Source organism: Scyliorhinus torazame, chromosome 7, assembly GCF_047496885.1.
Source record: "Scyliorhinus torazame isolate Kashiwa2021f chromosome 7, sScyTor2.1, whole genome shotgun sequence".
Lineage (NCBI taxonomy): Eukaryota > Metazoa > Chordata > Chondrichthyes > Carcharhiniformes > Scyliorhinidae > Scyliorhinus > Scyliorhinus torazame.
This window is the reverse complement of record NC_092713.1, coordinates 88,144,443-88,171,240: the sequence shown is the minus strand read 5'-3', so window position 1 is coordinate 88,171,240 and position 26,798 is coordinate 88,144,443. Positions and strand designations below refer to the sequence as shown.

The 26,798-nt window shown below is 44.4% G+C and overlaps 1 protein-coding gene across 3 annotated transcripts in view; it reads right to left on the bottom strand.

Annotated features, from left to right (window-relative positions):
- efcab14 (EF-hand calcium binding domain 14) overlaps positions 1-26,798 on the bottom strand; it is a 140,167-nt gene that overhangs the window by 48,912 nt on the left and 64,457 nt on the right. For 2 of the 3 annotated variants that reach the window (XM_072511030.1, XM_072511031.1), the window contains exons 6-7: positions 20,736-20,927; positions 15,088-15,171 (exon numbers count right to left, since the gene is read on the bottom strand). In XM_072511030.1, coding sequence (XP_072367131.1) covers positions 15,088-15,171; positions 20,736-20,927 — 276 coding nt within the window. The remainder of the gene's footprint in view (positions 1-15,087; positions 15,172-20,735; positions 20,928-26,798) is intronic. The other variant, XM_072511032.1, reaches the window with a different exon arrangement.

The following is a 26,798-nucleotide window of genomic DNA, read 5'->3' as shown; positions in this document are numbered from 1 at the left end:
CAATAAAGGCAACACTTATGTAGTAGTGATCATAACGATTGCATTTTACATTCCGTTCAATGAAGAGAAGAGTTATCCAAGTCTTGTATAAGGGAAATTATGAGGGTATGAAGACGGGGTTGGCTAAAGTGAACTGGCAAATTAGGTTAACGGATAAGTCAGTACAGATTCAGCAGTGGACATTTAAGGAGATATTTTGTAACACTTAGAAAAGATACATTCCAGTGAGAAAAAAAGGGAAGGACGCCCCACCCGCAGCTAAATAAGGAAGTTAAAAACAGTACCAAATTGAAAGAAAAAGTGCGCAATTCTGTGAAGGTGAGTGGCAGGTTCGAAGATTGGACAGAATATAAAACCAGTAAAATACGGATTTAAAAAAAGAGAAATTAGAGTACAAGAGAAATCTAGCTAGAAATATAAAAGATAGTGAGCATTTCTACAGGTATTTAAAAAGGAACAGACTAAGGATAATGAATGATGGTCCTCTGCAGTGACAGACTAGGGAATAAATAATGGAAAATAAGGAGATGCCAATGAATTAACAAATATTTGGTATCTGTCTTCACTGTAGATTATACAAATAATACCCCAGAAACAATTATGCATTAAAAGGTGAAAAGTGAGGGAGGAACTTCAATTACAATCACCAGGGAAAAAGTACTGAGAAAATTATTAAGAACTAAAAGCTGACAAATCCCAGGTACTGATAGCCTTCATCCTAGGGTCTTAAAAGAAGCAGCTGTTCAGATAGGAAGTTTTAATTTTCCAACATTCCCTGGATTCTGACAGGATCTCATTAGATTGGAAAATAGAGAATATAACACCTCTATTCAAAACAGGAATGAGACAGAAGAAAGGAAACTACAGGCCAGTTTGCCCAACATTTGTCATATGGAAAATTCTGGATTCTATCATTAAAGAGGTTACAGCGGGGCACTTAGAAAATTTCAATGCAATCAGGCATGGTTTTATGAAAGGGAAATTGTTGTTGAGTAAGTTAACGACGTGGATAAAGGGGAATCAGTGGAAGTGCTGTACTCCGATTTCCAGATGTCATTTGACAAGGTATCACATCGAAGAGTTCATGGTGTAGAGGGTAACATATTAGCTTGGATAAAGGATTAGTTAGCTAACAGGAAGCAGAGAGGAGGGGTAAATGGGATTTCTGCTTGGCAAGATATAATGAGTTGAGTGCCACAGGGATCAGTGTTGGGGCCTCAACTATTTAAGTTTTATATCAGATGTTCTGAATGAAGGGACCAAATGTATACGGTGTGAGGAGTCCGCAGATGGGCATAGAAGTGAATGGCAGGTGGAGTATAATGTGGGGAAGCTGTGAACTTGTCCACTTTGGCCGAAAAAAATAATTTTAAGCATATATTTTAAATGGAGATTACAAAACTCTTGAGGTACAGTGAGATCTGGGTGTCCTGGCATATGAATCAAAAAGGGTTAGTATGCAGGCACAGAAAATGATTAGGAAGGTAAATGCAACGTTGTGAAGTATTGCAATAGGTATAGAATATATAAATTGGGGTGTTTTGCTTTTGTGGAGGAGGGCAATGATGAGACCATATCTACTGTACTGCGTGCAATTTTGGTCTCAAAAGTTATCATTGCATTTGAAGCAATTCAGAAAGGCTCACTCAACTGAATCTTGGGATTCAGCGCTCATCTTGCAAGGAAAGGTTGGACAGGTGGAGCCTGTATCCACTGGAACAGTTTTGTTCAAACTTTTTTCCCGGGGACCCATTTTTACCAACCGGCCAACCTTCGTAACCCACGCCGGACGACCTTCGCGGCCCATCATTTTCTCTTACTTTTAATGCGAGAGGTGAGCCTGCTTGGTCCTCATGATCTCACTCCAATCAGGTTCACAGGAGGAGAGCTTGGATTTCATACCTCAGTTCGTAAACTCGGAGTAGCCCCTATTGACTGATCGTTACAGTAACTTTTCAAGCTGCTGAAGTCCACCGTCATTGGGACTGACTGGTTACTGTTTCGATTCAATGCTTTAATGTAGTTTAAAAGATCAGCAAAAATCTTATGGCCACCCTTCAGTACACAGAGGGTGACAATGTGATGATTTCCCATGGCTTTCATTCGACCCCTTGCCAGACGTTCAGTTCTGTCCATGATTAAACCACGAGGAATATATACTCTCTCCAGATCATTGCAGTAATGTTTAGGGATGCAAAACAGATTGAGGTCATAGCCTTGTTCATCATCGGTGATCACCACACAGTCAGCCGCTGCCATGCCGCAATCGCACTTTGACTCCGGGTTCAGGTCCCAACACTCCTGGGCTTGCATGCCCACTGATGAGCGGACACACATGCGCAGTTCGGCTGCGTTTTTTTAGCTGGTCACGGCCACCATTTTAAAAGCCGGCTGCTGTGGCTGTTGCGCGTGAATTCCCGCAATCGGGAATGCCGCGATGGCTGGCTCCGCGACCCCTCGATACCCGCCCGCGACACACCCGCGGGTCACGACCCCACTTTGAAAATGTCTGCACTGGAGCATAGAAGAATGAGAGGTGATCTTAAGGAAACATACAAGGTCCTAAGGGAACTTGACAGGGTCTTGCTAAAAGACTGTTTCCCCTTGTGGAACACTAGAACTAGCAGACAGTTTAAAAATCAGGGGTTTCCCACTTAAGATGGAGATGTGGAGAAATGTTTTCTCTCAGAGGGTCTCAAGTCCGTACAACTCTCTTTCCCAGAGAGCAGTGAAGGCAGGGTCATTGAATATTTTGACGGTCAAGTTACATAGATTCATGACTAATAAGGGAGTCAAAGGGTATAGAGTGGAGGGAGGAAGGAAAGTGGAGGGCATAATCAGATCAACTATGATCTTACTAAATGGCAGAGCATGCTTGAGGGGTCAAATGGCTTACCCCCACTCATAATTTGTAGTTCATATCAGTGCCAAATAAACATGTTTCGTATTTTTCTTGTTAAATGAGCATTAAGATGTACTAGCATTAAAACTCACATCAAAAAAATAAACAGTATTGAAGTATCCAACATAAGTTTCTCTCCCATTATCAAACTCTTCAAAATCCGATAAATTCTGGGCTATATTTTCAGTGATGAGCAGTATAACTGAGGTATAAATAAATGCAAAATATAAGGATCGGAAGTGACAAGTTGGAGAAACTAGGAAATCAAAATAAACCTTGCACTAATTTTCAGTACCTTCAGATTAAAAGTGCACGGTGAAAGGAACAGACACCAAATATTATGGCGAGGGAGCATGAGGAGAACAATTGTGGGGGGAAATCCACAAAAATCTTGGAAGCCTCAAAATACTTGATTACAGGACTTTCATCATTATTTTTATTTCCTTTTTGATCCGATAGTCAGTCGGGCTAACGAGCTAGCAGCAGGTCCAGGTTGCAATTGGCTGGATGTTTAGAAGAAGGGCCATGGAGGGCATTCCTGTTTCTTCTGGCTCATAAACAGTGTTATGAAAAGCGCTTAGCTGCTTGATTCAGCTGCTCCTGTCTCCATTTAACTGTTAGGCAGTATCAATTTAAACCAGGCTCGCAAATACATTGCAGAGTCCTGAGTTAAATATCATTATTAACTGTCACATCTTAATAGTAAGGCACAAAGAGTAGGATACAAATACTCTACGCAACCTGACACCATTAAAATGTCAGCTGTCATATGCTGCAGATTGGAGTGACATTACTCATTTTTGAATTTAATATCTCCGACTGGTCGCTAAGTGTGATTGGGGGATGTTAATATTTTTTAAAAAAAATTTAGAGTACCCAATTAATTTTTTCCAATTAAGAGGCAATTTAGCGTGGCCAATCCACCTACCCTGCACATATTTGGGTTGTGGGGGCGAAACCCACACAATAACAGGGAGAATGTGCAAACTCAGCGGTGGCATGTGGCGCAGTGGTTAGCACTGAGACTGTGGCGCTGAGGACCCGGGTTCAAATCCCGGCCCTGGGTCACTGTCCGTGTGGAGTTTCCATATTCTCCCCGTTTCTGTGTGGGTTTCGCCCCAACAACTCAAAGATGTGCAGGTTAGGTGGATTGGTCACGCTAAATTGCCCCTGAATTGTAAAAAAATAATTGGGTACTCTAAATTTAATTTTAAAAAAGAGAATGCGCAAACTCCACATGGACAGTGATCCAGAGCCAGGATCGAACCTGGGACCTCAGCGCCGTGAGGCAGCTGTGCTAACCACTGCACCACCATGCTGCCCTGGGGATGTAAATATTAACCCCAGAAATTCTAATCCCACTAGAATTCAATTTGAGAACCATCATTTATGGTCTTTTCTAGTGATCTTGTATGTAGCAGTGTAACATTTGCTGCTAACTTAAGCATTTATTCCACATTAGCTAAAGCCTCTCACAAACATACATCCGGATCACAATGGCAACCCTCCAGGAAAGCATCAGAACTCAGCCTGAAAGAGCATCAGGACCCACACCTTCAGCTTTGGAAAACATTTTTCATACGGCTACCCTGCAACTAGTAAACATTCACGGAACTAATGTTTCCACAGTACAAAGAAAACTCAATTAGTTTGTATTGCAGGGATGGGAGCAGCCAAAGGCAAAAGGGTCTGAAAATTAATGGCCGAAAACAAAAAGCTATAAAAATTGTTTGTGACAAGAGGTCAAATACAGTGACAAGTCACTGCATTGAGAGTGGCTGGCAAGTTAGAGCACTTATAATTCATCGTCACCTGTGAACAAATATAAGAGGAAGAAATGCATTGGAAAGGATTGAATGTTTTTAGTTTGATTATTGTTGTGCCAGCAGTAGTTTGCAAACTTGAAAGCCAGGCCCTGGAGGAGAGTTTGAATACATAAAATAAGTTGTCAGTATGAAAATGAGCAATATTGCCTATTGTCCAAATGCTCTCTCTTGTGCCTGAAGCGCCCCATTCTTCTTCCTGCCCACACCAAATTCCCCCTCTCCTTTCTTCCTTACTCAGTGTCTCTCCCTCTTCCTCCCTCTTACATTTCATGCCCCACGCTCCCCCAGACAACCAGAACTGCTTTACCTGCACTGAATCTGCCTGCATCTTTGCCTCCCTCTCTCCTCCACATCCACCAATCCTAATTATTTTCCTTTTCTTTTATATTAAAATAGGAGGTTGTTATAACTTGGAACGAGGTGAGGATGGGGGTGGGTCCGTTTATTAGAAATAATTTTAAACAGGAATTTAGCGTTTCTTCCCCGTGGGTGCCAGAAAAAAAGTCTCTAAAAGGATTGCAAAAAATAAATACTCCAAAGGGAGTAAAAAGAGTCAACTATCCATGACTCATGTTCTGAGGTTCTACTCAGAGAATTGAATCCGTCTCTTTCCCCTTCAACTTGGGGAGCAGTTCTGGTTCCAGTTTCAATTCTCCTGTTTTCTCCATGCTGCTACTCCAGTGCCTCCAATCACAGGCTCACTCCTTTCCACCCTTGATGCTCCTTCAATCACAGCTTCTATCTCTCCCATGTTCACTGCTCCGATCACAGGTTTCACACCTCCCACTCTTACTGCTTCTTCAATCATGGATTCTGTCTCTGGGGGAACATCAAGAGTGGGAGGGAGGAAACCTCTGATTGAAGGGACTGCAGAAGCCAGCATGTTGGGAGAGAATCTATGATTAGAGGAAGAGACAGATTTTGTCTCGCCCACACTCGCTCCTCCAATTATTGCTCTGCAGTCATCTCCCACTCTGACAGCAGAGTTGCGACTATTTTTAAAACCCGGTAATCTTAGGCTAACCCTGAAGTTCAGAACATAGATTTAAGATGACAGATTTCCAATGTGCCAATATCAAAAATCTGCCAAACAGCAGAAATTTCTCAGCCTTGATATTGACTTCTGTACCATTTTGTACTGTGGAAAGTCAGCACCTCATCCATCTACAAGAATGAAGCAATGATTGAATGGGTTCAGTATTCTGGGCAAAGGACCTCAATATTCTTATTGCAAAACTTTATTCCAGTAAAGAAAAAGCGTGATAATTTTAGAAATCAGCCTTCAGCAAAATAACGCTCGATTACCATTAAAGGTAATCCCACTGATTCGTCAAGATTAAAACTAAAATTTTTAAAAGTATGTGAAAAAATAAGGGTTAACAATAAAGAAAATAAATGCAGAAAGTATAGTTTGGATTAGAACATGCAGATTAGATGAACTAAAGGACGGCATGAAAATATAAGAGAAATATGATTTCGTTTTTATAAGTATATCATAAAGTAGAAGAATAAATGAAGATGATTAGATTCATAAACAGATGAGGTGATAATTTAGTTCAGGAGGATAGATATGACATTAGTGCAGCAGTGTTTACAAATACAGATAGAAATGAAAAGGTAGGTAAACCTGAGCATTGCTGACAATTTTTAACAGTAGACAAGGAATTTGGTCAAAAAGGTGAGCAGATGTTTTGATAGCATGCCCATGTTGACAGAAGTCAGAAGGGAGAAATGAAAACCTCCCAAATTGTTTCAATCAATCCATTTTAGATGTGCAACTTATACCAAGTGATCGAGAAGACCCAATGTTACACCTTTATTCAAAAATTACAAAGCAACCCAATTACTATAGGTTAATTAGTCTATCATTTGTGGACAAAATCTATATCATCCATAACTTGATCAAATTACTGTGCATTTAGATGGAATAATCAAAATAAGCCAGCATGGATTCTATTTTATAAAATAAGGTTAAGCAATCAGTGAGGACCATTAAACACGCAAGGGATTCGTTCATACATATAGGTTGGCAGAATGAGGAAACTGGTCGTACATGCAATTTATTGCAGAGATTGTGAGAAAAGTAAGTGATTTTGCACATTTCAAGGAAGATTTCAAATGTTACATATCAGTCCTTAGTGGTGTTTTCAAATATTTACCCTCTTTTGGATGATGGTCTCCATGATACTAATTTGGCCAGTCACAAAGAATGTGAGCTGCCAGAACACTTCTCCAGAAAATTTTGTTTAAGACCTTGGATTTTCTTGCAAAACTGCAACATTATTATCCATGAGAAAATGGGTCATTTGGCAGAAAGGGCTTTTCTAGTGTCAACAGATGTGCACAAATTAACATTTCTTCCACCTATTTTGCACAAGGAATTTAAATCCGTCCAGATCCAAATCAAATAAGGCATGCTGATTTTATGGAATAGTGCAGGCTACAGCAGCAGAGCACTTTGGGAAATCAGCTTCGGAGATCATTAGAGAATAGCATAGAACACACATTTCCTTACCAAAGTCCCAATCAGCACTACCATCATACAAAACTTTACACCAAGAATTGTAATTCATAATATTGATTCCAAATTCATATTCAGATCTCTTTTCCACAAGTATCAGTTAGATACCAGCAATGCACATTATGATTTTTCTGAAGATTTGAGGACCAGATCAAACTTCTGCTTGATGGTTCAATAACAGAGCTAGTTCTGATGTTGCAACCTAAAGCTTGTCCCACAATGAACAAATATGCAGTTCAGTATTTCAAATTGTAGATACAGAAATAAATCAATATACAAAACAGGGCGGCGATGTCCAGCTAAGCCGCACGTTTCGGCACCTCCCGTTTCAACTGACTTTTGGGCTCTTATCGGGAGCCCCAACGGAAAATTTTTACGGCCAAACCCAGTGTGAGGCGACAAAGGAAGGTGTCCCCCCAGGTGTGGATGGAAAGAAGCTGTCGATAGTGTGGAAGGATGTAGCAGGTTACAGAGGGATATAGATAAGCTGCAGAGCTGGGCTGAGAGGTGGCAAATGGAGTTTAATGTAGAGAAGTGTGAGGTGATTCACTTTGGAAGGAGTAACAGGAATGCGGAATATTTGGCTAATGGTAAAGTTCTTGGAAGTGTGGATGAACAGAGGGATCTAGGTGTCCATGTACATAGATCCCTGAAAGTTGCCACCCAGGTTGATAGGGTTGTGAAGAAGGCCTATGGAGTGTTGGCCTTTATTGGTAGAGGGATTGAGTTCCGGAGTCGGGAGGTCATGTTGCAGCTGTACAGAACTCTGGTACGGCCGCATTTGGAGTATTGCGTGCAGTTCTGGTCACCGCATTATAGGAAGGACGTGGAGGCTTTGGAGCGGGTGCAGAGGAGATTTACCAGGATGTTGCCTGGTATGGAGGGAAAATCTTATGAGGAAAGGCTGATGGACTTGAGGTTGTTTTCGTTGGAGAGAAGAAGGTTAAGAGGAGACTTAACAGAGGCATACAAAATGATCAGGGGGTTGGATAGGGTGGATAGTGAGAGCCTTCTCCCGCGGATGGATATGGCTGGCACGAGGGGACATAACTTTAAACTGAGGGGTAATAGATATAGGACAGAGGTCAGAGGTAGGTTCTTTACGCAAAGAGTAGTGAGGCCGTGGAATGCCCTACCTGCTACAGTAGTGAACTCGCCAACATTGACGGCATTTAAAAGTTTATTGGATAAACATATGGATGATAATGGCATAGTGTAGGTTAGATGGCTTTTGTTTCGGTGCAATATCGTGGGCCGAAGGGCCTGTACTGCGCTGTATTGTTCTATGTTCTATGAAGCGATAGTAGTGGCCAGATTGCGGAGGGGATCCTCTGGAGCAACGGCAGAGAAGAGAAGGGAGAAGCAAGATGGCGGCTGAGGGAGCCCAGATGGTATGGGGCCCGGAACAGCAGGAGTTCCTCCGACGATGTGTGGAGGAGCTCAAGAAGGAGGTGCTGGCGCCGATGTTGCTGGCGATTGAGGGATTGAATGAGACACAAAAGACCCAGGCGATGGAGCTCCGTGGAGTGAAGGCAAAGGCAGCCGAGAATGAAAACGAGATACAGGGCTTGGTGGTGAAGACGGAGACACACGAGGCACTACATAAGAGGTGCATAGAAAGGCTGGAAGCCCTGGAAAATAGCTCGAGGAGGAAGAATCTAACGATTTTGGGTCTTCCCGAAGGGACAGAGGGAGTTAATGTTGGGGCGTATGCGACTACGATGCTCCATACTTTAATGGGAGCCGAGGCCCCGACGGGCCCCTTGGAAGTGGAGGGAGCATACCGGGTCCTCGTGAGAAGACCAAAGGCAGGGGAAATACCGCGAGCAATAGTGGTGAGGTCCCACCGTTACAAGGACAGGGAGATGGTCCTGAGATGGGCTAAGAAGTCACGGAGTCGGAGGTGGGAGAACGCGGTGATCCGCGTGTATCAAGATTGGAGTGCGGAGGTGGCGAGAAGGAGGGCGAGTTTCAATCGGGCCAAGGCGGTGCTCCACAGGAAGAAAGTAAAATTTGGAATGCTGCAGCCTGCAAGACTGTGGGTTACACACCAGGGCAAACACCACTACTTTGAGACGGCAGAGGAGGCGTGGACATTTATTAAAGAAGAGAAGTTGGACTAGATTTGAGGAATTGATGTTTGGAAAGAAGTAGCGAGGTGGTGGCAAAGAAATGCAAAGGGGGGAGAGGGGGAGGGTTTATCTGTAAAAATGTTAGACGGGAGAATTTTTCTCCCCCCCCCCCCCCACCCCCCTGAGGGGACACACACAAAGAAATGGGGGCGCCGGTGGGGAAGGGGACAGGGAAGGGGAGAGGGAGCTGCGCCACTAGGGGCGGGGCCGAGAGGGAAGCGCGGGTTTTTTTCCCGCGCTATGGAAATTGCGGCGGGAAAAGTGGGCGCAGGAAGGAAGGGGTCCTCACACGCAGGGAGGCCAAGGGTAAACGGGGGAAGCCGAGGTCAGCCAGAGTTTGCTGACTCCCGGAAGCAATATGGGGGGAGCAATCAAGCTAGAAGGGAATCTAGCGGGGGGGGAACTAACTGGGTAAGGGGGAGCTGATACGGGATGGGATGGTCGGGGCGGGAGGGCGCCGTCTGGGGGACAAACGGGTGCGTGGGACCCAGGTGAGGAGCTGGTTTAAAAAAGGGGATGGCTAGTCGACGATGGGGGGGGGGGGGGTAAAGGGCCCCCCAACCCGGTTGATCACGTGGAACGTGAGAGGGCTGAATGGGCCGATTAAGAGGGCAAGGGTATTTGCGCACCTAAAGAGACTGAAGGCGGATGTGGTCATGCTTCAGGAGACGCACCTGAAATTGGCGGATCAGATCAGATTAAGGAAAGGATGGGTGGGACAGGTATTCCACTCAGGCTTAGATACGAAAAATAGAGGGGTGGCAATACTGGTGGGGAAACGGGTATCGTTTGAGGCTAAGACCATAGTGGTGGACAGTGGGGGCAGGTACGTGATGGTGAGTGGCAGATTGCAAGGTGAGGCGGTGGTGCTGGTGAACGTATACGCCCCGAACTGGGATGACGCGGGTTTTATGAAGCGTATGTTGGGGCGCATCCCGGACCGAGAGATGGGAAATTTGGTAATGGGGGGGGGGGGGGGGACTTCAACACGGTGCTGGACCCAGGGCTGGACCGGTCCAGATCTAGGACCGGGAGGAGGCCGGCAGCGGCCAAGGTGCTTAAGGGGTTTATGGAGCAGATGGGAGGAGTAGATCCCTGGAGATTTGCTAGGCCGAGGAGTAAAGAGTTTTCCTTCTTCGCCCACGTCCATAAAGTATACTCCCGGATAGACTTTTTTGTCCTAGGAAGGGCGCTGATCCCAAAGTGGTAGGAACGGAATATTCGGCTATAGCCGTTTCAGATCACGCCCCACATTGGGTGGATCTGGATCTAGGAGGAGAAGGAGCAGCGCCCACTTTGGGGATTAGACATGGGACTGTTGGCGGACGAGGGGGTTTGTGGAAGGGTGAGGGGATGTATTGAAAGATACCTAGAGGTCAATGATGATGGAGCGGTCCAGGTGGGAGTAGTATGGGAGGCGCTTAAGGCGGTGGTTAGGGGGGGAGCTGATTTCCATAAGAGTCCACAGGGGGAAACAAGAGGGTAAAGAAAGGGAGAGACTGATTGGGGAGATTCTGAGGGTGGATAGGCAATATGCGGAGGCCCCGGATGAAGGGTTATACAGGGAAAGATGGAGATGACAGACGGAGTTTGACCTGCTGACCACGGGTAAGGCGGAGACGCAGTGGAGGAAGGCACAGGGAATACAATACGAATATGGGGAAAAGGCGAGCCGATTGCTGGCCCAACAACTTAGTAAGCGGGGGGGCGGCGAGAGAGATCGGAGGAGTTAGGGACGGGGAGGGAAGGATGGAGCAGAGAGCGGGGAGGGTGAACAGGGTGTTTAAGTCATTTTACGAGAGGCTGTATAAGTCCCAACCCCCGGAGGGGAAAGAGGGAATGATACACTTCCTGGACCAGCTGGAGTTCCCGAGGGTTGAGGAGCAGGAGGTGGCAGGTTTGGGAGTGCAGATTGAGGTGGAGGAGATGATTAAAGGAATTGGGAACATGCAGGCAGTAAAGGCCCCGGGACCAGATGGGTTCCCGGTGGAATTTTAGAGGAAATATGTGGACCTACTGGCCCCACTCCTGACGAGAACCTTCAATGAGGCTAAGGAAAGGGGGACACTACCCCCGACAATGTCGGAGGGGACGATATCGTTGATCCTGAAACGAGACAAAGACCCACTGCAGTGCGGGTCATACAGGCCCATCTCCCTCCTAAATGTAGATGCCAAGTTACTAGCCAAAGTGATGGCGACAAGGATAGAGGACTGTGTCCCAGGAGTGGTACATGACGACCAGACAGGGTTTGTTAAAGGGAGGCAATTGAATGCCAATATACAAAGGTTGCTGGGGGTGATGATGATGCCCCCACCGGAGGGGGAGGCGGAGATAGTGGTGGCGATGGATGCAGAGAAGGCATTTGATAGAGTGGAGTGGGACTACCTGTGGGAGGTACTGAAGAGATTTGGATTTGGAGAGGGGTTCATCAGATGGGTTCTGCTCCTGTACGGGGCCCCGGTGGCAAGCGTGGTTATAAACAGGCAACGATCCGACTATTTCCGATTACATAGGGGCACAAGACAGGGGTGCCCCCTGCCCCCGTTACTGTTCGCGTTGGCAATCGAGCCATTGGCCATAGCGCTGAGGGGCTCTAAGAAGTGGAGGGGGGTGCTCAGGGGAGGAGAGGAATATCGGGTGTCATTATATGCGGATGATTTGCTGCTATATGTGGCGGACCCAGTGGAGGGGATGCCAGAGATAATGCAGACACTCCGGGAGTTTGGAGAGTTCTCGGGATATAAATTGAATATGGGAAAGAGTGAACTTTTTGTGATGCACCCCGGGGAACAGGGCAGGGGGATAGACGATCTGCCGCTGAGGAGAGTAGCAAGGGATTTTCGATATCTAGGGATCCAGGTGGCCAGGAACTGGGGAACCTTGCATAAACTTAACTTGCCGCGACTGGTAGAGCAGATGGAGGAGGACTTTAAGAGGTGGGACATGGTGCCCGTCTTTGGCGGGCAGAGTACAGGGGGTTAAAATGGTGGTCCTCCCGAGGTTTCTTTTCGTGTTTCAGTGCCTCCCCATACTGATTACAAAGGCCTTTTTCAAGAAAGTGGACAGAAGTATTATGAGCTTTGTGTGGGCTGGAAAGACCCCGAGGGTAAAGAGGGGGTTCCTGCAGCGCAGTAGGGACAGAGGGGGACTGGCACTGCCGAGTCTGCGTGACTATTATTGGCCTGCCAACGTGTCCATGATATGTAAGTGGATGAGGGAAGAAGAAGGGGCGGCGTGGAAAAGGCTGGAGATGGCGTCCTGTAAGGGAACAAGTTTAAAGCACTGGCGACGGCGCCGTTACCGTTCCCCCCGAAAAAATACACCACAAACCCAGTAGTGAGGGCGACTTTGAAGATTTGGGGGCAGTGGAGACGACATAGGGGAGTGACGGGTGCCTCGGTGTGGTCCCCGATAAGGAACAATCACAGGTTCGTCCCGGGGAGGATAGATGGGGGATTCCAATCTTGGCAGCGAGCAGGAATTGGGAAGTTGAAGGACTTGTTCTTGGACGGGACGTTCGCGAGTTTGGGAGCATTGGTAGAAAAATACGGGTTGCCACCTGGGAATGCCTTCCGATATATGCAAGTGAGGGCATTTGCGAGGCAACAGGTGAGGCGCAAGGGATCCAGGAGAGTGATTTCGGGGGCATGGGTCGGTGAAGGTAAAGTGTCCGATATATACAGGGAAATGAGAGATGAGGGGGAGACGATGGTAGAGGAGCTGAAGGGTAAATGGGAGGAGGAGCTGGGGGAAGAGATTGAGGAGGGGCTGTGGGCAGATGCCCGAAGTAGGGTAAATTCCTCGTCCTCGTGTGCCAGGCTTAGCCTGATCCAATTCAAGGTTCTACACAGGGCGCATATGACGGGAGCAAGGCTGAGTAGATTTTCTGGAGTGGAGGATAGGTGCGGGAGGTGCTCGGGAAGCCCGGCGAACCACACTCACATGTTTTGGGTATGGGTTCTGGGTGGGTGTGGCAAGAGTGATCTCAAAGGTGGTGGGGGTCCGGGTCGAGCTGGGGGTTAGCTATATTTGGGGTTGCAGAAGAGCCGGGAGTGCAGGAGGCGAGAGAGGCTGATGTTTTGGCCTTTGCGTCCCTAGTAGCCTGGCGAAGGATTCTACTTATGTGGAAAGAAGCCAAACTCCCAGGCGTGGAGGCCTGGATAAACGACATGGCAGGGCTTATAAAATTGGAGCGAATAAAATACGCACTAAGAGGTTCGGCTCAAGGGTTCACCAGGCGGTGGCAACCGTTCCTTGACTATCTCGCAAGAGCGATAAGGGAAAACAGGAAAGACAGCAGCAGCAACCCAGGGGGGAAGGGGGGGGGGAAGAGGGTGTATTCGGTGTTTGGGTGTTTTTTTTCATCCTAGTTGTTTATATTTATTTTTTCAGTATTATTATTTCTCTTTTGTTGTTCTTTTTCTGCACTTGTTGTTAGTTTAATATATTGTTTAAATAACGGTCAATGTACATTTTGTTACAAAGTTGTAAAAATGGAAAATTCTTTTTGATCGAAAAACTTTAATAAAATATATTTCAAAAAAAATATACAAAACAGAACATACTAAAAATGTTCTTTAATTTTAAAATACTGACTGCAATCATTTTTTGCAGTTAGCATTTACATTCAGTTATTTTTCTTCGAAGCAAATTCTTTGAATTCTCAAATTCAGACATATTTGAGGGGCGCAGGTTTCATTTTGCATTTGACCTTCAGCACAGCTATCTGAAAGCTAACAGCCTCTTGCTGCTGGGCAAGCAATAAATGTCAAATGGATATAGTTGAGAAGCCTTTGTGGAAACAACTATTGGCAGTAATTCCCCCTTATGAGGTACAAGTGTTCTAATTAGCATATTCACAAGCAGCATAGTTTGACATTTCCAAAGTCCATTAAGTGTATTTGTTCTTCTCGCTCATCATACTTTTATAATAAACTGATGATAACAGAGACACCTTAAATAGTTTTTATAAATGTCAACTTACCTGCTCTTGCCAAAATGCATTATTAGTGTTTGGTTTGTTTTGCAGCTAAAATGACCTCACACAGTTTTAAGAGGTGGACAAGAGATAATGGCATGTCTTTTTATTTTCTAAAAGTGCACCTTTGAAGAAGACAATTTATGTTAACCATGTTTGAATTCTGATACCGTAAATATTAAATTTGTGTTTTTTTTTTTTAATTTTAGATATTCCAGGTTTCAAAACTTCGTCTTGATTGATAATTTTAGTATCAGTGTGAATAGAAATTCTTATTGGTGATGTTCTGATTAACTTAGGAACTATCAATCATTTAACACAGAAACAAAATTAATAATTGCCAGCTGCTCTTGTATAAACTAGAACGGTACCGTGATTGCCTTTGTAAAATACTACACACGGTACAACACCTGTTACTCAAGGTTTAAACTAAAATATGTCATATAAAATGCAAAAACCAATAAAAATACTTCAAAAAAAATAATTGCCAGCTGCAAAGCCTATCAATGAGATCACAGAAGCACCAGTCCAACAGGTTTATTTGAAATCACTAGCTTTCGGAGCGCAGCCTGACTCACCTGATGAAGGCACTGCGCTCCGAAAGCTCATGATTCCAAATCAACCTGTTGGACTTTAACCTGGTGTTTTAAGACTTTTTATTCTATAACATGACTTGAGGGAAAATTAAATTGGTAGAGGCAAGCACCCAAAAGGAATTTACTTACATTTAGCCCTGAAGGTTTCTGTGCTTTGAATGCAATTTGTTGATCCGAGCTGACTATTTCCTGAGAGTTGTTCGTCGGAGCCACCTGCAGTTTGCAACAATAGGCTCATTAAAGCTTGGGCTACTGGTGTCAAGAATGGACAGTGACAAACTCATTGAATATCCAGTAAAAGATTATCTCGTGTGGAAGATTGCCTTTCAAGTAGAGTATCTCATCACATCACTTCAAGTACAATCTGCTTTCCACTCTTAGGTCAGGAATTGTTTAAAAAAACACACTGAACAGACGGAACAGAAGACTGAATGAGCTTTTTAAAAATTGGATATCTAAAAAAATTCCAGGCACCATTATTTATAAGGAAGTGCACTGTCCTCCTACCATTGATTTATGCCATCCTCTCTTAAGTTACTCCAATATTCTCCTAGCCAACCGCTCATCCTTTACCATCTGTAAACATCAGCTCATCAAGATCCCTGCTGCTCAAATTCTATCGCACCAGTGTCCCTGCACCCATCTCAAAGCGTATTCCCATTAAACCTTTTCATGCCCCACAATATCTCACATTCCAATTTCTGATCATCCAATTCTAGCCTCTTACCCATCACCCCTCCTTTCACCTCATCTTTAACAGCTGTGGCCTTAGCCACCTCGGTCCCACTCTTGAAACTCCCTCTTTAAACCTTTTTCCACTCCTTCTCCACCTTTTTAAGCCATTTCTTTTTGACCAAGACCTTGAACACATTCTCCTCCTTTATGCCGTTGAAGCACCCTGGGATATTTGACTGCATCAAAGGTTTTTATGTATAGTAAATGTGAGTTGCTGCCCATTCAAATTTAAATGTATTTGAACATTTATTACCAGTACTAAACTAAGCACGTAGTTGGGGATATTAAAAGAGAAAACAAGTTACATTTGGACATCCTTCCATTCTAAAATTCCAACATTTCAAAAAATAGATGGAAGAAGAATGTTACCATGATAATGAGAATGTATCGGTGACCATCAATTACTTTGCACTTCGGAACAGCACCACAGGAATTCAACTGAGAATATTAATTAACTTAGAACTTTGCATTAACATATTGGCCAAAAATCACCTTTTAAAGAATCAGTTCTCAGAGGCATTAAATCTAAAATATTAAAGAAATAAATGTTCTTTTCATTTGAGTTATGAAATGAACAAAAATAATTCAATTTTGTCCAAAGGGATCAACCGACTCTAATGGTTTCAGATGTTGGGTAAGCCCAAGATAGTTAAATGGCCTCTGATTTTGACACCAGCATTAACCCTGTACATTTGCTATTACATTAGCATTCAACCTCCCCAACAAATCATGAGGCAGTGGCTCTTTTGCTCATACCATTTCTAATCAAATATCCAATGGAAGCAGTTCGAAATACTGCACAACTTCAATCAGTAAATTACAGTCTTAGAACATAGAACATAGAACAATACAGCGCAGTACAGGCCCTTCGGCCCACGATGTTGCACCGAAACAAAAGCCATCTAACCTACACTATACCATTATCATCCATATGTTTATCCAATAAACTTTTAAATGCCCTCAATGTTGGCGAGTTCACTACTGTAGCAGGTAGGGCATTCCACAACCTCACTACTCTTTGCGTAAAGAACCTACCTCTGACCTCTGTCCTATATCTATTACCCCTCAGTTTAAAGTTATGTCCCCTCGTGCCAGCCATTTCCATCCGCGGGAGAAGGCTCTCACTGTACACCCTATCCAGCCCCCTAATCATTTTGTATGCCTCTATTAAGTCTCCTCTTAACCTTCTTCTCTCCAACGAAAACAACCTCAAGTCCATCAGCCTTTCCTCATAAGATTTTCCCTCCATACCAGGCAACATCCTGGTAAATCTCCTCTGCACCCGCTCCAAAGCCTCCACGTCCTTCCTATAATGCGGTGACCAGAACTGTACGCAATACTCCAAATGCGGCCGTACCAGAGTTCTGTACAGCTGCAACATGACCTCCTGACTCCGGAACTCAATCCCTCTACCAATAAAGGCCAACACTCCATAGGCCTTCTTCACTACCCTATCAACCTGGGTGGCAACTTTCAGGGATCTATGTACATGGACACCTAGATCCCTCTGCTCATCCACACTTTCAAGAACTTTTCCATTAGCCAAATATTCCACATTCCTGTTACTCCTTCCAAAGTGAATCACCTCACACTTCTCTACATTAAACTCCATTTGCCACCTCTCAGCCCAGCTCTGCAGCTTATCTATATCCCTCTGTAACCTGCTACTTCCTTCCATACTATCGACAACCCCACCGACTTTAGTATCGTCTGCAAATTCACTCACCCACCCTTCTGCGCCTTCCTCTAGGTCACTGATAAAAATGACAAACAGCAACGGCCCCAGAACAGATCCTTGTGGTACTCCACTTGTGACTGAACTCCATTCTGAACATTTCCCATCAACCACCACCCTCTGTCTTCTTTCAGCTAGCCAATTTCTGATCCACATCTCTAAATCACCCTCAATCCCCAGCCTCCGTATTTTCTGCAATAGCCTACCGTGGGGAACCTTATCAAACACTTTGCTGAAATCCATATACATCACATCAACTGCTCTACCCTCGTCTACCTGTTCAGTCACCTTCTCAAAGAACTCGATAAGGTTTGTGAGGCATGACCTACCCTTCACAAAGCCATGCTGACTATCCCTGATCATATTATTCCTATCTAGATGATTATAAATCTTGTCTCTTATAATCCCCTCCAAGACTTTACCCACTACAGACGTGAGGCTCACCGGTCTATAGTTGCCGGGGTTGTCTCTGCTTCCCTTTTTGAACAAAGGGACCACATTTGCTATCCTCCAGTCCTCTGGCACTATTCCTGTCGCCAATGATGACATAAAAATCAAAGCCAATAGCAATCTCTTCCCTGGCCTCCCAGAGAATCCTAGGATAAATCCCATCAGGTCCCGGGGACTTATCTATTTTCAGCCTGTCCAGAATTGCCAACACCTCTTCCCTACGTACCTCAATGCCATCTAATCTATTTACCTGGAGCTCAGCATTCTACTCCACAACATTATCTTTTTCCTGAGTGAATACTGACGAAAAATATTCATTTAGTATCTCGCCTATCTCTTCAGACTCTACACACAACTTCCCATCCCTGTCCTTGACTGGTCCTACTCTTTCCCTAGTCATTCACTTATTCCTGACATACCTATAGAAAGCTTTTGGGTTTTCCTTGATCCTTCCTGCCAAATACTTCTCATGTCCCCTCCTTGCTCGTCTTAGCTCTCTCTTTAGATCCTTCCTCGCTACCTTGTAACTATCCATCGCCCCAACTGAAACTTCACACCTCATCTTCACATAGGCCTCCTTCTTCCTCTTAACAAGAGATTCCACTTCTTTGGTAAACCATGGTTCCCTCGCTCGGCACCTTCCTCCCTGCCTGACCGGTACAAACTTATCAAGAACACGCAGTAGCTGATCCTTGAACAAGCTCCACTTATCCAGTGTGTCCAACACTTGCAGCCTACTTCTCCACCTTATCCCCCCCAAGTCACGTCTAATGGCATCATAATTTCCCTTCCCCCAGCTATAACTCTTGCCCTGTGGTGTATACTTATCCCTTTCCATCCTTAACGTAAACGTCACCGAATTGTGGTCACTGTCCCCAAAGTGCTCACCTACCTCCAAATCCAACACCTGGCCTGGTTCATTACCCAAAACCAAATCCAATGTGGCCTCGCCTCTTGTTGGCCTGTCAACAAACTGGAAACCCTCCTGCACACACTGTACAAAAAACGACCCATCTAATGTACTCGAACTACATCTTTTCCAGTCAATATTTGGAAAGTTAAAGTCTCCCATAATAACTACCCTGTTACTTTCGCTCTTATCCAGGATCATCCTCGCCATCCTTTCCTCTACATCCCTAGAACTATTTGGAGGCCTATAGAAGACTCCCAACAGTGTGACCTCTCCTTTCATGTTTCTAACCTCAGCCCATACTACCTCGGAAGATGAGTCCCCATCTAGCATCCTCTCCGCCACCGTAATACTGCTCTTGACTAGCAGCGCCACACCGCCCCCTCTTTTGCCTCCTTCTCTGAGCTTACTAAAACACCTAAACCCCGGAACCTGCAACATCCATTCCTGTCCCTGCTCTATCCATGTCTCCGAAATGGCCACAACATCGAAGTCCCAGGTACCAACCCATGCTGCCAGTTCCCCTACCTTATTTCGTATACTCCTGGCATTGAAGTAGACACACTTCAAACCACCTACCTGAACACTGGCCCCCTCCTGCGACGTCAAATCTGAGCTCCTGACCTCTGTACTCTCATTCTCCCTTACCCTAAAACTACAATCCAGGTTCCCATGCCCCTGCTGCATTAGTTTAAACCCCCCCAAAGAGCACTAACAAATCTCCCCCCCAGGATTTGGGAGGGAGATTAGTAGCTTACATGAAGCTACTAAATGGTTGCTGATCAAGACATGTTGTGGTGAGCATAGTAAGCTTGAACCTACATCCAAATTAATATAGCACTAACATCTCAAACAGAAAAATTGGTGGTATTCAACTCAGCTGCAATAATTATCTTGATGTTTACAAACCTGGCACAATAATAGACAAGGTGCAAACAGTTTGACCAAAATAACTGCATCAACAACATGAAATTTCCCAACAGCTCTCTAGCTATTTGCGTGTTATTTTGCCTTTCTTACATTTGGTCTGCATGCATTGTTTCTAGCTTATTTTCAATCTGAAAGGAATAATGGGACACTGAAGAAAAGCAATTAGGATTGTGCACTACTACAAGTTTATATGTATAAAATATTAAAAGAAGCAAACCACAATGCCTTCTATAAATCAACTGAGATGCAAGTGATGGTTCAATAAATTATAAATACAAATTTAACGAGTTCAACTCAAACATATCAGTGAAAAGGCCCCATCACAGCCCCATGAATTCTGGAGGTCTCCCATCACTAAGTCTCCAAAAGTTAACGCAATCAAAAAATGAAAACTCAAATACTGCCGTGGTACTGAGGGCAGCAATTCAATCTCATGGTTGATCATCTGAAACTCCACAATCCTTCTCCCTTGAACCAAATTTGATATTTACTGATAGTTATATAGCAGTCATCACATATGGTGGGTCCAGAATAAAGCAAGTTTTATGATTCAGATTATTTCTGCTCCATTTCTACCTATTATCTTTAAATACATACATTAGCGCTTTCAAAAGACATTCAAAAGGCATAAGCCGCAATAGACCATAGAATTTACAGTGCAGGAGGCCATTCAGCCCATCGAGTCAGCACCGGCTCTTGGCAAGAGCACCCCACTTAAGCCCATACTTCCACCCTATTCCCGTAACCCAGTAACCCCACCTAACCTAAGGGAAATTTAGCATGGCCAATCCACCGAACCCTGCACATCTTTGGACTGTGGGAGGAAACCGCAGCACCCGGAGGAAACCCACGCAGACACGGGGAGAATGTGCAGACTCCGCACAGACAGTGACCCAAGCCGGGAATCAAACCTGGGACCCTTGAGCTGTGAAGCAACTATGCTAACCACTATGCTAACATGCTGCCCTTCTAGATCTGCAATTGAAATTATTTCAAATTCAAAATGGTTACACTTACCAAACTGCCATTTACATTTTCAATTTTAGTCGCTTTACTGGCAATTAAAAAATTGCTCTCCAGTAAGGTAACTCTCTGGCTGATATTATTAACTTCTAAATTTATGTGATGCAGCTTTTGGTCACTGTGTGTATGATAAAACGCGAGGGTGGCATTCACAGCTTCTAGTTGATCATGCAGGTCCAAGATGTCCTGAAACATAGAAAAATAAGAAATGTGATCAAAGAAAGTGTTAATGAACAGTGTATTAACAAAAGTATTGCTTTAACCAGATTTCACTTGTACGAAAGTCTACATTTTGTGGCTTGGCACCATCTCCCTACTCTCAATAACAAAGTCTTGCTAAACAGGATTTATAATTTATTGACCCATCACTTGCATCTCAGTTGATTTACAGAAGCACCTCCTGCTAAACAGATTGCTGAAACTCCCCAAAATTAGCAGCTGGGTCCTGGACTTCCTCACCAACAGACAGCAATTTGTCAGAATATGCAACAGCACTTCCTCCACAGTAGTCCTCAACACCGGAGCCACGCAAGAATTTGTGCTCAGTCCTCTACTGTACTCCCTATATATACACACGACTGTGTGGCAAGATTTAACTCCAACTCAATCTAGAAGTTTGGGGATGAAACGACTGTGGTGGGTCGTATTTCAAACAATGACGAATCAGACTACAGAAGAGAGATAAATCATTTGGGTGCATGGTGTACCGAAAACAATCTCTCTCTAAATGTCAGAAAGACCAAGGAACTAATCATCGACTTCAGGAAGCGTAGCATGACCCCCACAGGCGTTAGACCCCATTAGCCAGCTCTTGCAGTACCTCCAAGAGCTCCTGTTTCCATTTCTGTGAAACTGAAAAACAGACCTCTTCGAGAGATAGTGATTTGTTTCTCAAGAATTTGGTCCATTCTTTTTTCTATCTGCATCTGGGTTTTCACACTCTTGTTCCTTTGCTTGTGGTTTTCATTTGTGTCTCGCCACACAGCACCCGTTATCTTAGTATCCTTCCTTTTGGTGCTGCTTCCAGGACAAGGATCACCAGGTCACATGGACCAGTATTTATTATCCAAGAAAACTGCAGTTGATCACTTCATACTTGATGCAAACTCAATGTTTTAAGAATGTTTGAAAAGGACAATTACAGGTTCCACAGACATTTTAAATAAATTACAAATCTTTCTTACTGTACAGATTCTAGATCAGCGGTCATCACAAAATAATTTCAGTCAAACAGAGGAACTGATGGATGGATCTGGTAGAGCCACTGCTGGAGGAAGGAAGACTGAAACAATCTGGATTGAGGTCTAGAGGAAATATGTGCTCTTTCATCATCCTGATGTGCAAAGAAAGTCTGAAATAGTTAGGGTGACAATGGATGTCAGATGGGTCATGGATGTGAATGGGCAGATATTGGCCAGGACACTGGGGATAACAGCCCTACTCTACTTTAAAAATAGTATCATAACATTTTTGGCATCACCCGAGACAGCAGACAGGACCTCTGTTTAATCTTTCATCCAAAGCACAATGACAATCTTCTGCTTCAGAGCCAAGCATGCTACCAACAAGAGTGTTCAGTCCTATTAGATGGCTTGCTTATGTTCCAGATCAAAATGCGCATTTATCCTTGAAACATTAAGAACTTTTTTCATTCGAGTGCCAATGGGCGAGCTGTGTATTGGTATCATTTTTTAGTATTATCTCGGATAAGGGTATCTTTTTTTCCCTGCATCCAGTATTAAGGGCATTTATAATGCTTTTTTTCTATTTCATTTGGGTTAAGTAGGAATTTGGCACTTTCATATATGTATACCAAATAGAAAATGGAGCTCAAAAATTGAAAGATTTTCCTTAATGTGCACCTAGACATTTACATGCTCATATACACGATTGGAGGAAATTTTTGCTAATTTGAATTTAAAATAAAATGCAATTCATCATAAAAGCACAAGTACTTCAAGGTGAATTTTTCCTCAAGTTCTTCCAATTACTTTCCCCTCTTCTCTGAAGGCAGAATATCAATTTGGGGGTCGGATCTATAACATAAATGCGATTGTTGAACGTGATCATGACCCCATCGAGAGGACGGGTACCGGAGGTGCTGGTGTCCATGGACGTGGAGAAGGCATTCGATCGGGTGGAGTGGCAGTACCCGTTCGAGGGCCTGGGAAGGCTTTGGTCCGAGCCGAAGTTTGTGGCATGGGTGCACATTTTGTACGTGGCCCTGGTGGCGAGTGTTCGGACCAATGAGATGAATTCACAAAGTTTTGGGTAGCACAGGGGAATGAGGCCGGAGTGCCCGCTGCTATTGTTCGGGCTCACGATAAGAGCCCTTGGCAATGGCCCTGAGGGGGTCAGTAGAGTGGCAGGGGATTAGGAGGAGAAGCAGGGAGCACCACATGTTACAATAGCAGACGACCTGCTACTATATGTGTCTGACCCCGCTGGAGAGCATGGGGAGGGTTACGGGCCTACTAGAGGGGTTTGGGGTTTTCTCTGGTTATAAGCTGAACGTGGGGAAAAGTGAGGTGTTCCCGATGAACGAGTTGGGTCGGAGGGTCAGCTTAGGAGGGCTGCCATTAAAGGTAGCCAGGGATAGGTTCAATTATTTGGGGATCGAGGTGATGGAAGAGTGGGTGACGCTGCTTAAATGGAACATAACAAAGCGAGTGGAGGAAATAAGGAAGGATTTTAAGAGGTTGGATATGCTGCATCTGACTCTGGCAGGGAGGGTTCAAGTGGTAAAAATAATGTCCTGCCAAGGTTGTTATTCATATTCCAGGCGCTCCCGATTTTCAGGCCAAAGGCCTTTCTTTGGAAGTTGGATACAGTTATTTCAGAGTCAATATGGACGAGGAAGGTGCCATGGGTGAAGAGGCAGAAGGGGGGTTGGCGTTACCGAACTTGTTGCATTATTATTGGGCGGCAAACATGGAGAAAGTGAGGCGGTAGTGGGAGGGAGAGGGGGCAGAATGGGTTAGGATGGAGGAAGAACACTGTAGGGGGTACAGCGGGGTATGGTGACGGCGGCACTACCACTGGCGTCAAGATGTACGGAGAGCCCGGTTGTACAGTCCATGATTAAGGTGTGAAATCAGCTGAGGTGCAATTTTAGAATAGTGGGGATGTCAATGTTAACGCCGCTACATGAGAACCATGGGTTTGAGTTTCACGCGTGCGCTGGGGGGTATGTATAGGAAGTGGAGAGGCAGGGTTGGTGAGGGCGAGAGATCTGTACCTAGAGAAGAAGTTCGGGGCAGCATGGTGGCGCAGTGGTTAGCACTGCTGCCTTATGGCACCGAGGTCCCAGGTTTGATCCCGGCTCTGGATCACTGTCCGTGTGGAGTTTGCAATTTTCCCTGTGTTTACATGGGTTTCGGCCCCACAACCCAAAGATGTGCAGAGTAGGTGGATTGGCCACGCTAAATTGCCCCTTGATTGGAAAAGAAAAATTGGGTACTCTAAATTTTTTTTTTTTTTTTAAAAGAGACGTTCGCAAGCATAAAGGAGCTGAGGGAGAGGGTAGAGCTCCTGAGAGGAAGCAAATTTAGATATATACAAGGGACTTTGCACAGGTGTGGAAAGGGTTCCCCAAGCTGCCGAAGTATGCCCTATTGGAACGGTTGCTGCTTCTGGACGTGGATTGGGGACATATATGGACGGTCGGGAGAGCCAGGGGTGTGCAGGTAGTGAGGAGCAAGGACGTGGGAGGCAGAGAAAGGAGGGGAGATAAATTGGGGAGTGTGGAGTGAGGCATTACACAGGGTGAACTCTACCTCCTCGTGTGCGAGGATGTGCCTTATACAGTTTAAGGTGGTACATAGGGTGCATATGACTCAGGCGAGGATGAGTGGCTTCTTTCAGGGGGTGGCAGGAGAGTGGGAGAAGTGTGGACGAGGACCAGCAAACCACGCGTATATGTTCTGGGGCTGTGAGAAGGTGGAGTGATATTGGGCGGGAGTGTTCGGAAAAGAAACAAAAATTGTGGGGGAGGAGGTTGGACCAGACCCTATGGTGGCGATCTTCGGGATATCGGAGAAGCCGGAGCAGATGGAGGGGAGGAAGGCCAATGTCGTGGCCTTCGCCTCTCTAATTGCACGGCGGAGAGTTTTATTCGAATGGCGGTCGGCAACGCCGCTGGGGATAGCGGCCTGGCTAGGGGACCTGTATGACTTTCTCCGGTTGGAGAAAATCAAGTATGAACTGAGGGGCAGATGGTGGGGGCTGTTCGTGGCCAAAATATTGGGGGGTCGGGTCCACAGGTACCAACAGCTCTCAATCAATGTATTTTAAGTCTAAAATATATGTCGATAGTATTTTGAAAATGTCTAATTTCAGGATTCATATGTCGTAGTTTGGGGATTGAATTGTGACAAGATAAATAGAAACCCCTGCTGAGAAGCTAGTAAACAGACACAAAGTTACTGCTATTCAAAGGCTGATTTCTATTTATTTAATTAGGACAGAATTGAAATGGAAAAGCACTGAACAAAGGGGATCCCTTTGAGTCTTAAAAGAAATGGGATGTCTACATTTATCTTCATAAGAGGTTTAAACTATTCATATAATTGCCAAGGCCAAAAAAAGGTTGGAAAGCAACTGGTAAAAAAGGAGGTCTATTCATATATTTTTCAGAACAAAGGAAAGGTTTTAGAAAGTGTAATTAATTAGTTAAAATCTCCATCTATGACATCTCAAAGCTACATTGTCAAGAGGTCAGGTTACAGGGGAGGTACTCTTTTGTTTTGGATTTATTTGTGTCACTTTGCATAAAACAGGTAGTTTTATGTTTGGAGCTTGAACAACAGACTTAAAAGGTTGCCAGGTGCTGCAGAAAGCACTGAAGTTTGTTCTTAAGCTAGGGTGTCTACAATCATGAGGTACTTAAGGAGTTAGAAGGTTGCAGGAAGGACCCAAGAAGTCTCATACCTTGCAGAATAACAGAAACACTGATAAGGATCAAAATAAATTCCTAAGAACTGTGTAACAGCTTGGTTTGGTCCAGCAAAATTAAATCCATAGATTCCCTTAACAGTGCAGAAGGAGGCCATTTGGCCCATTGAGTCTGCACCAATCCTCTGAAAGAGAACCCTACTTAGGCCCACTCCCCTGCCCTATCCCCATAACCTCAGTTAACCTGCAGATCTTTGGACACTAAGGGGAAAGTTAACATAGCCAATCCATCTAACCTGCACATCTTTGGACTCTCAGGGTCCTGCAATGTAGGAGGAACTCTTGGGCGGAAATAATAGTAGAACAAGGCGTGTACTGAGAGATTTTTGAGCTTAAAGAATAAATGCTTCCAAAATACATAGTGTTACGTTAGTACCTTTTTTGTTTAACCCCTGCACAGGAAAAACTTTGGTTTAAAATGTGGAATTTTGGGGCAAAATCAATTCAGTAAATAATTGGAAATTTGAATTTATCTTTAAAAGTTAATGGTCTCTTTCAAGATCATGACAGGTTATTAGCTTTCAATAAGACAGCCCTCCCACCCAACCCCACTCCCCTAGCAGCACTAAACATTTCCAGAGGGTCACTGGATAAGTATTAGGATCCATGTCTTACTTTCTTGTTCACCAACCTGCAACAATTAGATCAGATTCCTCTCTGGTCTAGATCAACTAACTCAACAGACTAGAAATTGAACCTTTACTTTGCTGCATGCTCTAATAATATGCAATGTCCATATCTACAACAATATTAAGAAAGTTCAACTTGAATCTTCGTTTTGGTGATACAGAAAAATAGAATTACTTTGACTCTTTGGATAACAAACCTGTTATTCACAGGAGTACATGAGACAATATTGCTGCAATTTATTTTGTTGATTATGCTATTGCATTAGTGTGCAGGAAAAGTAGAAATTTTGCTCAATCAACAAGGAACGTTGCTTACTGAGAGATAAATTGTGGTACTGACTTTATCAAGCCTCAATACCAGGTCTTCTAAATGCTTACAAATATTAATAGAAATACCAATTATAAATTCCATTCCAACATGAGTTATATAAATGTGTGATAGTAGTTCTGCCAACTCTCATTAACACTCCAGTCT